At 45.9% G+C, this 14,369-nt stretch overlaps 1 protein-coding gene across 5 annotated transcripts in view; it reads right to left on the bottom strand.

The window, feature by feature from the left end:
• The window catches only part of CDK5RAP2 (CDK5 regulatory subunit associated protein 2), a 187,581-nt gene that overhangs the window by 148,548 nt on the left and 24,664 nt on the right, over positions 1-14,369 (bottom strand). For all 5 annotated transcript variants that reach the window (XM_048513449.1, XM_048513448.1, XM_048513447.1 and 2 more), the window contains exons 7-12: positions 13,552-13,706; positions 12,053-12,203; positions 10,968-11,021; positions 7,952-8,071; positions 5,793-5,885; positions 4,443-4,661 (exon numbers count right to left, since the gene is read on the bottom strand). In XM_048513449.1, coding sequence (XP_048369406.1) covers positions 4,443-4,661; positions 5,793-5,885; positions 7,952-8,071; positions 10,968-11,021; positions 12,053-12,203; positions 13,552-13,706 — 792 coding nt within the window. The remainder of the gene's footprint in view (positions 1-4,442; positions 4,662-5,792; positions 5,886-7,951; positions 8,072-10,967; positions 11,022-12,052; positions 12,204-13,551; positions 13,707-14,369) is intronic.

Consider the following 14,369-nt stretch of genomic DNA (forward strand, 5'->3'; position numbering starts at 1 on the left):
GGTTAAAAGGCACCATTAAGGCCTCAAGCTGAAAATGTGCCATGGAGAGAAACACATCTCGCTGCGATGTGCCTCTGAAGATGCCAGCCACAGAAGTGGGCGAAAAGTTAGCAGCAAAAACTACCAGACCATGGCCATACAGACTGAAAAATCCCATGAGTTTTAGAAATCTTGTGAAGAAAGACAGGTTGCTTACCTGTAACTTTTATGAAGCTACGTTCTAAGTGGGCACAAAACCCATCAGGATAATGCCCAGAGACCGCCAAGAAAAAACTTATGGATACTCCAGGCATTCTACAAGCAAGGCAGAAGAGGATTGGGTAGCTAGGGAGTGATATGGCTTATACAGCCCCGCCTGCCCTGTCCCAATAGCGAGATCTTCCTTAAGCGGAATGCCCTTCCCCTGATCGGAGTGAACATCTGTATTCGTTCTGATGAATTTCTAAAATCTGTTTTTTTAACCATCCGTTTTACTGCACAATATTATTGCAAGCAAGGCTGGCACATGAATTAAAGCGCTCCCCAGAATGTTTTAAAACGACGGCAGGCAGTCCCCACAGTAGTTAAAACAATGTAGAGAGTATGGCCTCCACCCCCTCTTCAGGCAGTTAGAATTGGCATGATTTGTCAAACACACACACACACACACGTCATAACAAAATATTGCAGCAATAATAAAGGAAAACCCAAAAGACCAAACTCTACCTCGACTGAAGTCCTTTGTCATAAAAACTGTCAGCAGCATAGACGACTACAAATTTTTGGTGCTCTCTTGCCATTCCAAAGGCAACCTTCATAGGAGCATTTCCATCACCATCAATAAGTAAATGTTAAAATCTGTTGCTAAATTGACCAATGGGCCTTTCCATAAAGAGATGCTCTGAACATCTCACTCATAAAACCTCGTAAACAGGGCACTGGAACGTTTAGAGGAGCCCCCGCTGTACCATCATGGGTTGAAAGGATCCCCCCCCCCTTAACACAATCCTTCAGAATAGCAGTGCATATCCACTGAAACGGAAGAAAATCCACTGTGGATTCACTGCAGAGTAGTGTACCCTTATCCCTTGAAAGTAACAGACATTTGTTATTTATTTTAATGTACACTATCGCCATTGTATGATGTGTACTTTTATTTTTCTGTTGTAAACCGCCCTGAGCCCTCTAGGGGAGGGTGGTATATAAGTTCAATAATAAATAAATACATTTATTATTCCATTTATACTCCGCCCTACACCGAACTCCCAGGAGGCATACATAACGGGTTAAAAGCCCCATTAAAACATACAACACAATGACACACAGCCAATAACGCTGTGTCGAAAACCTAAAGAGCAAAGGGTTGTGGTTTTTTTTTTTTGTTCCGCTGTTTAAATCCTAATTTTAATGTCTCGAAGAAGATTTTCTCCCTTCTCCCTCCTGGAGGAAATGAATTTCCACACAGAGCTCAGACTTTAACTCTCCTGATTTGAATCTGGCTAGAAAATGCATCTTTAAGAGCTCCGGCTCTCCAGCACACGATGCAAACCCCAAGGATTATTATTATTCCGAGAAACTCGGCTCTCAGCGAAGTTTCTTTTCTACTTTCTCATAACAGAGAACCCGCCCCTCCCACCCCCCTGCAAAGCAGAAAGTATCATTTCCACTCTCCTTGGGAGAAGGGCCCTGATGTAGTGATACAATGCCAGCTTAGAAGGCAAACAATCCCAGCTTCATAACTGTTTTACATTCCGGTGGATCTTTAAGTTCACAGTGCAATAAATTGCTCCAAGCTTTTGCGCAATTGAAGCTCACATTGGAAGCTAATGTTCGTCAGCGCAGTGAATTCCTCTAAGCTTGTGCACATTTGAAGCTAACGTTCGGCGAACTTAAGTAACATAAACCGCACGACGAACTCATAAGACACATCTGCCAACGGTAGCTTGGTGCTTGTGACGCCAAAGAAGCTGACATGCCAACTGCAGTAATTGCATATGCTGCATATTAGCTCCCGGTCAGGATAACCTTCGCTCAATTGTCCACACCTGCCTTAAAAGCAGACATACTATCTGGCTTTTCTAAGAGGTTCACTCTGAAGAGACAAAAAAAATTTCAGAGAACCAGCAGGGATATGAAACGGCATCTGTAATTCAGTCCTATAAAATTGTGTGTGTGTGTTTTTTTTTTGTTTTTTTTTTGGGGGGGGGGGAATGCTGTAGCTGCTGATCTGTGGACACAGACTCCCCTCTGCTGGATTTCAATAATACTGCAAGAGGCCCTGTTTAAGTGAAATCTCCACAAAGCAGATATAGAAGCAGCAGCCCTGTATCAAGCAGAGGGGTTGAGTGAAAAGAACTCTGCTTTAAGCCAAAAAATGACATCTTGGCCATGGAAAACCGAATCTTCCGCCATCTATTCTTTTCATGGTGGCATTCAAATTCCTTTCCCCTCCACCCATACTCTATTATGATGCAGGAAGTCAGCCAGACAGAAGAAGACTTGGATTTGGAAGAGTTGGATTTATATTCCCCCTTTCTCTCCTGCAAGCAGACTCAAAGGGGATTACAAACGTCTTTCCCTTCCTCCCTCACAACAAGGTGTGAACTGCACCGCTCACACATTTCAAGATAATAGGAGCAGTAGTGGCGTAGTAGTTTAGAGCAGGTGTATTCTAATCTGGAGGAACCGGGTTTGATTCCCTCTCTGCCGCTCGAGCTGTGGAGGCTTATCTGGGGAATTCAGATTAGCCTGTACACTCCAACACACGCCAGCTGGGTGACCTTGGGCTAGTCGCAGTTCTTCGGAGCTCTCTCAGCCCCACCTACCTCACAAGGGTTCTTTTAGGCTTGGTCTTTTTTGAAGCTGTTATTTTTTCCTCTGCACACCCAGACAACCCCAAAAGTGTCGAGAAACACAACCATATCTGCAAGGAGCCTCTTTTTCATTGTCTTAATGATAGGCTCAAGCTGGGGAGGGCAGGGGGAATGGCACACATCCCCTCACTCTTCCAAATCTGGATACTATAATCTCTCAGGCAAGTTCTACCATCACCGTCAAATTTCTTCCCTTTTGACTGTCTCTCTGCAATCTTCAGCATTCTGAAGGCTTTGAGCACGATCAGTTCTCATCAGGGTGTGAGAGGGACATCTTTCAGCTAATCTTTCTATATACCTGAGCATTACCAAATCTGAGTACACCCCGATACAGTTCAATGTAGCAAAATGCAAAGTGATGCACATGGGGCAAAAAATCCAAACTTCTCATACACGCTACAAGTGTCAGGGCTATCAGTCACAGACCAGGAAAGGGATTTGGGCGTCTTAGTTGATAGTTCCATGGGAATGTCAACTCAATGCATGGCAGCTGTGAAAAAGGCAAACTCTGCGCTGGGGATAGTTAAGAAAGGAGTTGATAATAAAACTGCAAGGATTGTCATGCCCTTATATAAAGCCGTGGTGCGACCGCACTTGGAGTACTGTGTTCAGTTCTGGTCGCCACATCTCAAAAAGGATATCGAAGAGATAGAAAAAGTGCAGAGAAGGGCAACGAGGATGATTGAAGGATTAGAGCACCTTCCCTATGAGGAGAGGCTGCAGCGTTTGGGGCTCTTTAGTTTGGAGAGGAGACGTCTGAGGGGAGATATGATCGAAGTCTATAAAATTATGCATGGAGTAGAAAATGTTGACAGAGAGACATTTTTCTCCCTTTCTCACAATACTAGAGCCAGGGAGCATTCATTGAAAATGCTGGGGGGAAGAATTAGGACTAATAAAAGGAAACACTTCTTCACGCAACATGTGATTGGTGTTTGGAATATGCTGTCACAGGAGGTGGTGATGGCCACTAACCTGGATAACTTTAAAAGGGGCTTGGACAGATTTATGGAGGGGAAGTCGATCTATGGCTACCAATCTTGATCCTCCTTGATCTCAGATTGCAAATGCCTTAGCAGACCAGGTGCTCAGGAGCAGCAGCAGCAGGCGGCCGTTGCTTTCCCATCCTGCCTGTGAGCTCCCAAAGGCACCTGGTGGGCCACTGCGAGTAGCAGAGTGCTGGACTAGATGGACTCTGGTCTGATCCAGCAGGCTAGTTCTTATGTTCTTAATCTTGTACGTAGAGTTTGCCACTTTATGCTTCATGCCAGCTGCTCCCTTTGCTACTGGATGCAGTAATGACATTTAGCTAGAGCCATCCACACAGAGAGAAGTTCAGGGGAGGGGAGAATCTGTTCAAGGCCACTGACACGAGGTCTAAGCTTTTGATGCTGAAGGAAGAGGAGGATTTTTCACTTGTGATGTTAGAATGAGGTGGGAAGGATATTCCTCCTCAGTTCAGGATCAAAAGCTCAGATATCGTGCTGATGGTGCTGAACGTTCATTCTCAACCCACATCTGTGCGCAGAGAATCCAAACGTTACGTGTGCTATTTCCAATCCTTAACGTCAGTGCGGAACAGATACTCACACCGACAGGCTTGTCACTTCTACTCTTCGGCAGCTGGGCTTCCTCAAGCTCCTTCACCAGCCTCTCCTTCTCAACCTGCAGATCAGTCAGTTCTTGGTCGGTCCTCTCAATCCTCTGCTGGAGCTGATGGTTCTCCATGTCTTTGGTCCGGATTTCAGAATGCAGCTCCACCAGGAGGTTTTCTTTTTCGGTCAAGAGGGCCTGGTAATCTTCAGTACCCTGGAACGAAAAAGAACCGCCTTGGATGGCACAAGCAAAGCCACTCGTCTTGCCCAGCTTCCCATTTATTTGTCTCTTTCATGGCTGGCAATGACAGAAAGCAAGGCAGTGCAAAAGACTGGGGAATCCCAGTGATCCAAAGGATGGCTTGGGGAGCAGCTCCATCACAAACATATTGTATTGTATTGTATTGTATTATTTGATTTGTATACCGCCCTTCCCTGAATTATTAGGAATTCCCCAAATATTAGGAATGCTGCAGATTAAATGGCACTTAGCCCTCACCTGAATAACTATGCAGAACACAACGACTATGAGTCCAGCTCCTATTATTTAAAACAGGGCTACAAACACCTTTTGTAAAAAAAACCCTTCCATCCTTAGAACAAAGAGCCCAGAGGTGGGATCCAGCAGGTTCTCACAGGTTCCCGAGAGTAGGTTGCTAATTATTTGTGTGTGCCGAGAGGGGGTTACTAATTGGTGATTTTGCCACGTGATTTTTGCCTGAGTTACGCCCCTCCTCTCAGCAGTAGCGCGCAGAACTTGAAGCAGTCTAGCAGGAAGTGCACAGGATGCGCGCGCGGCATGTTCCTGCGCCTTCAGACTGCTTCGCTTTCCTGCCCAAGGAGCTGCGCGAAAGCTGCCATGCGTCTTTGCCATAGCCTTGCCCAGGAATGCCCCACCCCCGGAATGCCCGGCCACGCCCCGTCGTGCCCCGCCCAGCCCCATTGGCTCTACGCCACAGTTTGAATCCCACCACCATGGGAACCTGTTACTAAAATTTTTGGATCCCACCACTGAGCGAGCCCCTAGGCCAGGGGTCCCCAACGTGATGCCAATAGGTGCCATGGTGTCTGCAAAGGGTTTTTGGAAAGTGGCCCTCTTGTATAATCCCTTTTTATCATTTTGTACCATAGTGCAAACTGAAATTGCAATAGCATCACGTGGTCGAACGTGGCATTCTCTCCATGGATCCAGTCCCGCAACTCAATATCCCATATTATGGAACAAGTCATCTGGTACGGGATAATATAATTTAACCTCTTTATCTACAAATAGCACTTGTCCCAAAATCCAGTTCACAATCAATATACTTTTTTTAAAAAAAAGCTACAGTTGTTAAGACCTTACCTGGAACGTCTGCATCTGAGCTTCATGGGTGACCTCTCTGGTCTTGACCAATGAGGCATTCAAGCTTTCTAATTTATAATTGAGCTCTTTGTTCTAAAAAGAGAAGAAAACCACCCATTGAAGTTCCAAGTGTTAAGAGAGAAATGCTGCTGAAAAAGGGCTTGGGGAAAAAGGAACTTTGGATCTTACTGTGAATGTTTTTGCCCCTAAGTAGGAAGAGGACCTCAAGAAGAAGAAGAAGAGTTTGGATTTATATCCCCCCTTTCTCTCCTGCAGGAGACTCAAAGGGGCTTACAATCTCCTTGCCCTTCCCCCCTCACAACAAACACCCTGTGAGGTAGGTGGGGCTGAGAGAGCTCCGAGAAGCTGTGTCTAGCCCAAGGTCACCCAGCTGGCGTGTGTGGGAGTGCACAGGCTAATCTGAGTTCCCCAGATAAGCCTCCACAGCTCAGGAAGCAGAGCTGGGAATCAAACCCGGTTCCTCCAGGTTAGATACACGAGCTCTTAACCTCCTACACCACTGCTGTCTCAAGGAAGTCCTACCTCTAACTCAGTGGTTCTCAACCTTCCTAATGCTGCGACCCTTCAATACAGTTCCTCATGTTGTGGTGACCCCCAACCCTGACATTTATCCATTTCACAGATGGAGAACACTGATGCAGAGAGTCTTAGGCAACCCCTGTGAAAGGGCCGTTCGACCCCCAAAGCGGTCCTGACCCACAGGTTGAGAACCACTGCTGTAACTTACCTTGCTATTTGTAGAGGCCAAGCTTGTGGTACTCAGGGCACTTTCACGCATGCAGAATAATGCACTTTCGATTCACTGCCACAACTATTTGCAAGTGGATTTTGCTGTTTCGCACAGTAAAATCCAGCTGCAAAGTACCTTGAAAGTGGATTGAAAGTGCATTATTCTGCACGTGCAAAAGTCCCCTCTGCCTTTCCCAATGGGAAGAATCCCACTCAGTTTTGCAGCCAAACTGCAGCCCCAGAACCGTCAAATGTCCACAACAAACAAACAAAAAACAATTGCAGACACTGAAGAATCCAAGTTGAACCTCAAGGAAATTGCTTTCAGACTGGCTGGCGATTGCCCAACAGCTGAAGCCATCCTTCATCCACCTGCAAAAGGAAGACTTGGATACTTTCCTGCATACAGATATCTATCTGTGCCAACAGAGAATCTGAACACCTGATTCAGTTCTGACTGAGCTTTTATTCCTCCCCCACCCCCAAGTGTGCTGCTTTCTCCCCTGCAGGCTTAAGGTTCAATCCTCTTGTGACAGAAACTGCGGCTCAGCGGCAGAGCACGCAAAATGCTCCGTCTTTTTGCTCAGTCAACATGTTTCCATCTAAACACCTGGCATCTCCAGTGAAAAGGAACTCAGAAACAGGTGCTAGGAAAGCTGCAAAGGTTCTTGAACAATAACATGGTTGGGGTGCTGTGTGGTTTCCGGGCTGTATGGTCGTGTTCTAGCAGCATTCTCTCCTGACGTTTCGCCTGCATCTGTGGCTGGCATCTTCAGAGGATTCTTCAGAGGATCTTCAGAGGATGCCAGCCACAGATGCAGGCGAAATGTCAGGAGAGAATGGTGCTAGAACACGGCCATACAGCCCAGAAACCACACAGCACCCCAGCGATTCCGGCCGTGAAAGCCTTCGACAATACATTAATAACATGGTTCTTGCCAAAGCCAAGACTGCTAGAAGTTTCTGACGTTCTCACAATTGGAAGATGTGGCTGATGGGCAGTTTGCGTGAGGCTCAATCCTATAAAAAGTGCTTCAAGGGGGGATGTTCCAGATTGACCCAGAACACGGAGGTCCTGATGCCTAGGGGCTTTTGGAAGTTACCACAAGACCCAGTCAGCTCTGTCTCAATCCCTGCTCCAACAGATTCACAAGGGAGAAACCCCTCACCCTGAAGAGCTTCATATCAAGTTCAATGGTTTCCCTTAAACCATAGGTGTCAAACTCGTGGCCCTCCAGATGGTATGGACTACAGTGCCCATCATCCCCTGCCAACATCATGCTGGCAGGGGATGATGGGAACTGTAGTCCATAACATCTGGAGGGCCGCGAGTTTGACACCTGTGCCTTGAACCATTTCCAGCATGATTTGCTCAAAACTATTTTCTGGGTGCAACATATACTACATACCTCGCCATCCTTGGCCTTTAAAGCAACTGTTAACCCTTGGATGGTTTTGTCTCGTTTCAAAGCATTTCTCCTTTCCACAGAAAGCTCCCTCTGCCGTTCCTGCAGCTCCTCCTGGAGTGACTAAATGAGAGAATGAAAAGGGGAACACGATTTTAAACACAGCAACCATTTTGCGGATTGGAAGTAAGAATGTCAGAACAATTCATTCATGGCAGGTCTTGCTGCTGGCCTAGGGCAGCGGGCCTCTTTTCTCTGCTTGGGCCAGAGCGGTCAGGATTACAAGGGCAGTGCTAGGCGGCTCTGTAGAATGGATGGTCCAGTCTCACCAAAAGAGGCTGTGCCAGATGGACGTGAGTTACTTCTATCTCTCGGGCATTTGCCCAAGGTGAATCAGAAGAAGAGTTGGTCTGTATACCCTGTTTTTCTCTACATTTAAGAAGTCTCAAACCGGCTTACATTCACATTCCCTTCCCCTCCCCCCATCAAACTCCTTGCAAGGTAGGTGGGACTGAAGAGTTCTGAGAGAACTGTGACATGAGAGAACTGTGACTAACCCAAGGTCAATACTCCCACCTTCTATTGACCACCAGCCAAGGATCTCTCCATCAACATCCTGGAGCAGCAGTGGCGTAGGAGGTTAAGAGCTCGTGTATCTAATCTGGAGGAACCGGGTTTGATTCTCCGCTCTGCCGCCTGAGCTGTGGAGGCTTATCTGGGGAATTCAGATTAGCCTGTACACTCCCACACACGCCAGCTGGGTGACCTTGGGCTAGACACAGCTTCTCGGAGCTCTCTCAGCCCCACCTACCTCACAGGGTGTTTGTTGTGAGGGGGGAAGGGCAAGGAGTCTCCTGCAGGAGAGAAAGGGGGGATATAAATCCAAACTCTTCTTCTTCTTATGGTGTTTTGTACATTCATCTATAAGTACATGAAGCTCATCCACAGAAGTTGAGTATTTACAGGCATCAGACACTTGGTATCCTTCACATCTACACCAGTAGTGGATCTCTTTCAAAATGATACCTTTATTACAGAGACTTGATATTATTGTATTTGGGATCCCCATGTGTGTTTTATTCATCGTTTTGTTGTTGTTATTTATTATATGTATACTTTGTTGTTGATTAAAAGTTGTGGCTCTGTTATATAAATTTTAATTATTTTCATTAAAAATAGAGTTGTAAAGTTTGCACTAGAGCCAGACGTTTTGCTGGACTAGGAGCTCGGAAACCCAGCTTTGAAGTCGCATTCTGCCACGGGACTTGTTGGGCAGTCTGGGGCTGGTCACAAACTTTCAGCCTAACCAGAACCAGGTTGCTGCAAGGGTAAAATGGAGAAGAGAATGACACAAGCCACTTCAGGTCCCCATGGGGAGAAGCGCAGAATATAAATGAAGCAAAATAAAATGGCAGATTCAAACCTCACGGCAAGCCACAGCAGCACAAGCTGCAGTTAATAAACTAGTTTAAATGGTAGGCTGAAATCCCAGACCGGATCACCGGCATTGAAGCATATCAGGCAATAGAGCGGACTGATCAATCTAGTGAAAAATTCAATAAGTAAATTAATAATGTCTGGATGCAGCCCTAAGTCTGCATTTTGCATATGTCATTTGTATATTTGCAAATACAGATCCAGAGAGAAACACTGGTAGTCTGCTTTTTACAAGCTGAAAGGAACATCAGATAGCATCAGTGTGGGTCTTCTTTAATTGGTTATGAGATGAAGAAGAAAAAGAAGAATTGGATTTATATCTCCCCTTTCTCTCTTGTAAGGAGACTCAAAGGAACTTGCAAATTCCTTTCAATCCCCCCCCCCCCCTCACAACAAACACCCTGTGAGGTAGGTGGGGCTGAGAGAGCTCAGAAGAACTGTGACTAGCCCAAGGTCACCCAGCTGGCGTGTGTTGGAGTGTACAGGCTAATCTGAATTCCCCAGAGAAGCCTCCACAGCTCAGGCGGCAGAGCGGGGAATCAAACCCGGTTCCTCCAGATTAGAATGCACCTGCTCTTAACCACTGCCGCCACTGCTGGATGAGAGATATTTCACAGCTCAATCTAGACGGTGGAGGCAGCCAGCGCAGGTGATGCTGCTGTGCCACCTTGCTGCCTTCAGAGGGCTTTCTGAAGGTGCAGAGAGAAAACAGGAAAATCCTTCCTTGCCTCCGGAAAGCCCTCCATTGGGCCCAGTGGACTTGGTGGCTGTGGAAGTCCAGGGCTGTGGAACAACTGGCCGCAAACCCCAGGTGGCAGCTGACTAATGTCAGCTCTGTCCCTGGGAACACTTAGGCCTCCCCCCACCCCCCGGTGTCAGCATCCGTTGTGGATGCCAGCACAGCCCCATTACAGCCAGGACTTCCAGCTTTTGCAGTGGCAAGGCTGAGGGCTGTCTGGTTGCACGCGTATCAGGCCCTCCACCAGGGCTTTCGCCCCTTGTGCCAGCAGAGTGCCCCTCATCCCTGCAAGGATGCGCCACTCCACAGGTAGGTCTGTCCCGTCCCCCACCATCACGACTCTGGATTGGGATGCTCGGGATATATATGAGTTGCAGAGCAAAAACATTAGGAATAAATAACAAAAGGAAGGGTAAAGAATTAAATTTGCATTTCAAAGTTCTGCATATTTCTTCAAGGACGAAATTGCTGAAAACACCCTTTGGTAGAAAGCAGTGATGGGATCCAGCAGGTTCGCACCACTTCGGCAGAACCAGTTGTTAAAATGGGGCTTGTAAACAACCAGTTGTTATGTATTGTCGAAGGCTTTCACGGCCAGATTCAACTGGTTCTGGCGGGTTTTCCGTGCCATGTGGCCGTGGTCTGGTGGATCTTGTTCCTAACGTTTCGCCTGGATCCGTGGCTGGCATCTTCAGAGGTGTATCACAGAGGGAAGCCAGAACCAGTTGGTAAATTATTTGAATCCCACCACTGGCGATACTTAATCATACCCTGCCCTAATAAACAGAATCTGTCCATCACCTGCCAGGATTCATCAGACAGAGACAAAATATTCAAAATTACCTGAATTCGTTTTTCTAACTCGTTCTGCTCGTTTTGGTGCTTTGTTCTGAGAGTCTGAAAGAATAGAAACATCATACTTTTACTCCAGGAGAAATCATCAGCCAGATCGACTAATATTAGAATTTCACAATTCCAATCAGTAAGACAGCAAAAATGAGATGTATTATTATTATTGTTGTTATTATTGTTATTATTGTTATTGTTGTTGTTGATAGTAATAGTAATAATAATAATAATAATAATTATTATTATTATTATTATTATTATTATTATTATTATTATTATTATTATTATTATTATTATTATTATTCAACTTATTACCCCACTCTCCCCCACCACAGTGGGCTCAGAGTGGCTTATAATGCACAATAAATACGACGTGTAACAAAAACAACGTATAATAAATACAACACAGAGGGGCTTACAACATATAATAGATATATAATAACAGTTACAAATAATGGATGGTGAGGGAAGTCCAAGGTATGAACAAGGGAGGGGGAGGGAGGGGTGGCATGCAAGGGAGGGAGGGAGGGGAAGGAGTGGGCCCGGCATCTGGACATGGCCCACCCACCCTAGCAGGGGAGGGGAGAGCGAGGGAGGGATGGAATGCAAGGGAAAGGGAGGGAGGGAGGGGTGGCATGCAAGGGAGGGGAAGGAGGGTAGCAACCTTTATCTTTCTGGGGCAGCAACCTTTATCTTGCTCACCCAAAACTGTGAGCAATACTGCTGTGGGAGTCTCCTGTCTAGGTGATAAGTTTAAGTGAAAATTTACAAATACTAGTCCAATGCAGTTATGCAGAGTCAGATCACTAGACCATCTCCATCAGCATTATCTGCCCTAGCAGCTATTCTCCAAGGTCTCCAGAAGAAACAGATCTTTGCCAACATTGAAGAGCCTTTAACTGGAGATACCAGGGAATGAACCTGGGGCATTCTCCATGCGCTCTCCCACTGAGCCATGGCCTGCATCTGATACAAGCAGGCATCAGGTCACAGCTATATTTCTGTTTCAGCTCAAGCGGCCACAAAACCTTGCCCTGAGCAAACACAAAGCGCTTCGGTACTTCAGAGAGTTTCCTCACCTCAAATTCCTGCTCTTTTTCATCCATCAAATCTTGGGTTTTCTCTGCTGACAAATTCTCCTCAGAAAATCCACCACTAGACTTGGCCTCTTCCAGGTGCTGGATGAGAGCTTCTTTGTTTTTCAACAACAGTCTCAACTGTTCTATACACCTAAAATTGCAAAACTGCAATATTAAAACACTGGTGTGGAAACTTGAGGCAGCGTGTATGTGCAATACCGCGTCCAAATGTAACACCTTGATCACAGGGTCTCTATTTTATTTCAGCTCTTTCTTCACAACAAACAATCATTAACCTTAATCTTGGAGTTTGTTGCTCTGTTGTCCAAGTACAAACTATACAAATTAAGCAAGTTTCACATCAGGACATTTAACTGGGATTCTCGTTTAGACACCACAACTCTTTGTTCTGACCCTAACAAATCTACCTTGCCTAGTTCTCCTTTTTCTCCTCATTCCAGCATTCAGATACACCCCTGCCCACAACTGTCTCTCCTCCGGCTACACCACTCTCAGCATTCTGCTCCCTCAAACACCACCACCACTCAAACAAATTCTCCCGTGCTGCCTTTTATACCTGGAACTGCTCCCAGAACACCTGAGTGACACCACCTCTCCCTCTCTTCCCTCCAAACTCTTCAGCAAAAACCACTTTTCCAACAAGACCTTCAGTCCAATCCCTTCATCCACCAACCAAAACTAAGTCCAGGCCTGTACAAATAGAACAGATGCACGCTCTTTGCTTCTTTATCCCCATCTCTTCCTCCATCCACTCTTTTATTGATGCATAAAGAAGACTAGAGTAGTGCTTAGCTGCAAATACACACAGGCCAAAGCTACCACTCCTTCCACCAGTAAAGTGGATAGTCCCATGGCAATCACTGACACAGAAATCCAGGCCACTTGCGGTAAGGTAGGTATTTCTAAATATGGAGAATTATACCCTAGGCAGACAGAAAAAGTACAATTTTGTGAATCAACCAAAGGGAAACACCCTAAAACAATTAGATGAAGAATTATTCCACCCAAAAAGGCATGTAACGTTGAGAACTCTGATAAACTGTTTTAAAAAAAGGGGGGGGGGGTGGCTCAAACCCCTAACAGCTTATAAAAGAGTTTGAAGAGAAGAAAAGTTTGAATTTACTCCCTGCTTTTTTCAACTGTACGGTGTCTCAAAGTGGCTCACAAACTCCTTCTTCTTCCCCTCCTCATAACAGACACCTTGTGAGGCAGGTGGGGCTGAGAGAGTTCAAAAAGAACTGTGACAAGCCCAAGGTTACCCAGCAGGCTTCATGCGCAGGAGCAGGGAAACAAACCTGGTTCACCAGATTAGAGTCCACCACACTTAACCACTGCACCTCACTGGGTGTCTTGTAGGATCTTGGAAGAACAGTTTGGGGGGGACAAGATTTCCATTCAGTTTCTCACAGGCACCCAGCTTATTTGGAAAAGGAGCAACTTGAACAAGGTACCAGCTATACCACTGTTCATCAGCTAACCTGTCTTTTTCTTCGAGTGCCGCCATCATATCCAGATCCTTAGGTGGGATATTTGTAAGCAAAGAGAGCTGACGATCAGCAGCCATTCTTAGAGCCCGCTCCCGTTTTGTTGCCGCAAATGCTTTTTCTAGTTCTTCATGTGCAGTTTTCAGGTCCTGTACTCAAAACCAAAGACTCGTAATGAATGCCAGAGATACAGTCATCAGTTCTCCAAACAACATTACGTGCATCTGGGATGATTCCTGCATTTAATTAGGCCAAGGATTGACATACAGTGAAACAGTGGAGGAAATTGGCATATCTCTGTGTAGTTTCTGTGTACACCTGTACACACAGGGGCCTAATGTGCTACAACCTCGTTAAAAGCAACAGGTCAGGAGAGGTTCACAGAACTGAGTCTACATGAATCCAAAGCCTGCATGTGGGGTGCCCAGCTCAAACAATGCTTTATACACACAATAGGCAAGACTATGTATTCCCTCCTCCATAAGCATTTGTAAACCATGTTCATGTTCAGCATATCTTTTAAAGCTCCAATTTCCTATTAGGGTGAATTCAAGGGGCTGGTTCTTACCTATACGTACCCTCAGCACCTCCTTTTCTGAAAGACTGCCTTTCCAGTCCATCAAAAGGCCCAGCTGATTATACCCCCATTTCAACAAACCAGATATCTGAGGCAAATGCCTCCGATGGAATAAGTTTCAGTTTCACAAAAAAAAAGATTACCAGAGAGCACACAGAGTACGTTCACTGTTAGCATTCCGAAGGCATTTCTTTTACCAGCCGTTTTCCACCTGATATTCTTTCACCAATTTTGT

The sequence above is a fragment of the Sphaerodactylus townsendi genome, linkage group LG12 (assembly GCF_021028975.2).
Source record: "Sphaerodactylus townsendi isolate TG3544 linkage group LG12, MPM_Stown_v2.3, whole genome shotgun sequence".
NCBI classification, from domain to species: Eukaryota; Metazoa; Chordata; class Lepidosauria; order Squamata; family Sphaerodactylidae; genus Sphaerodactylus; species Sphaerodactylus townsendi.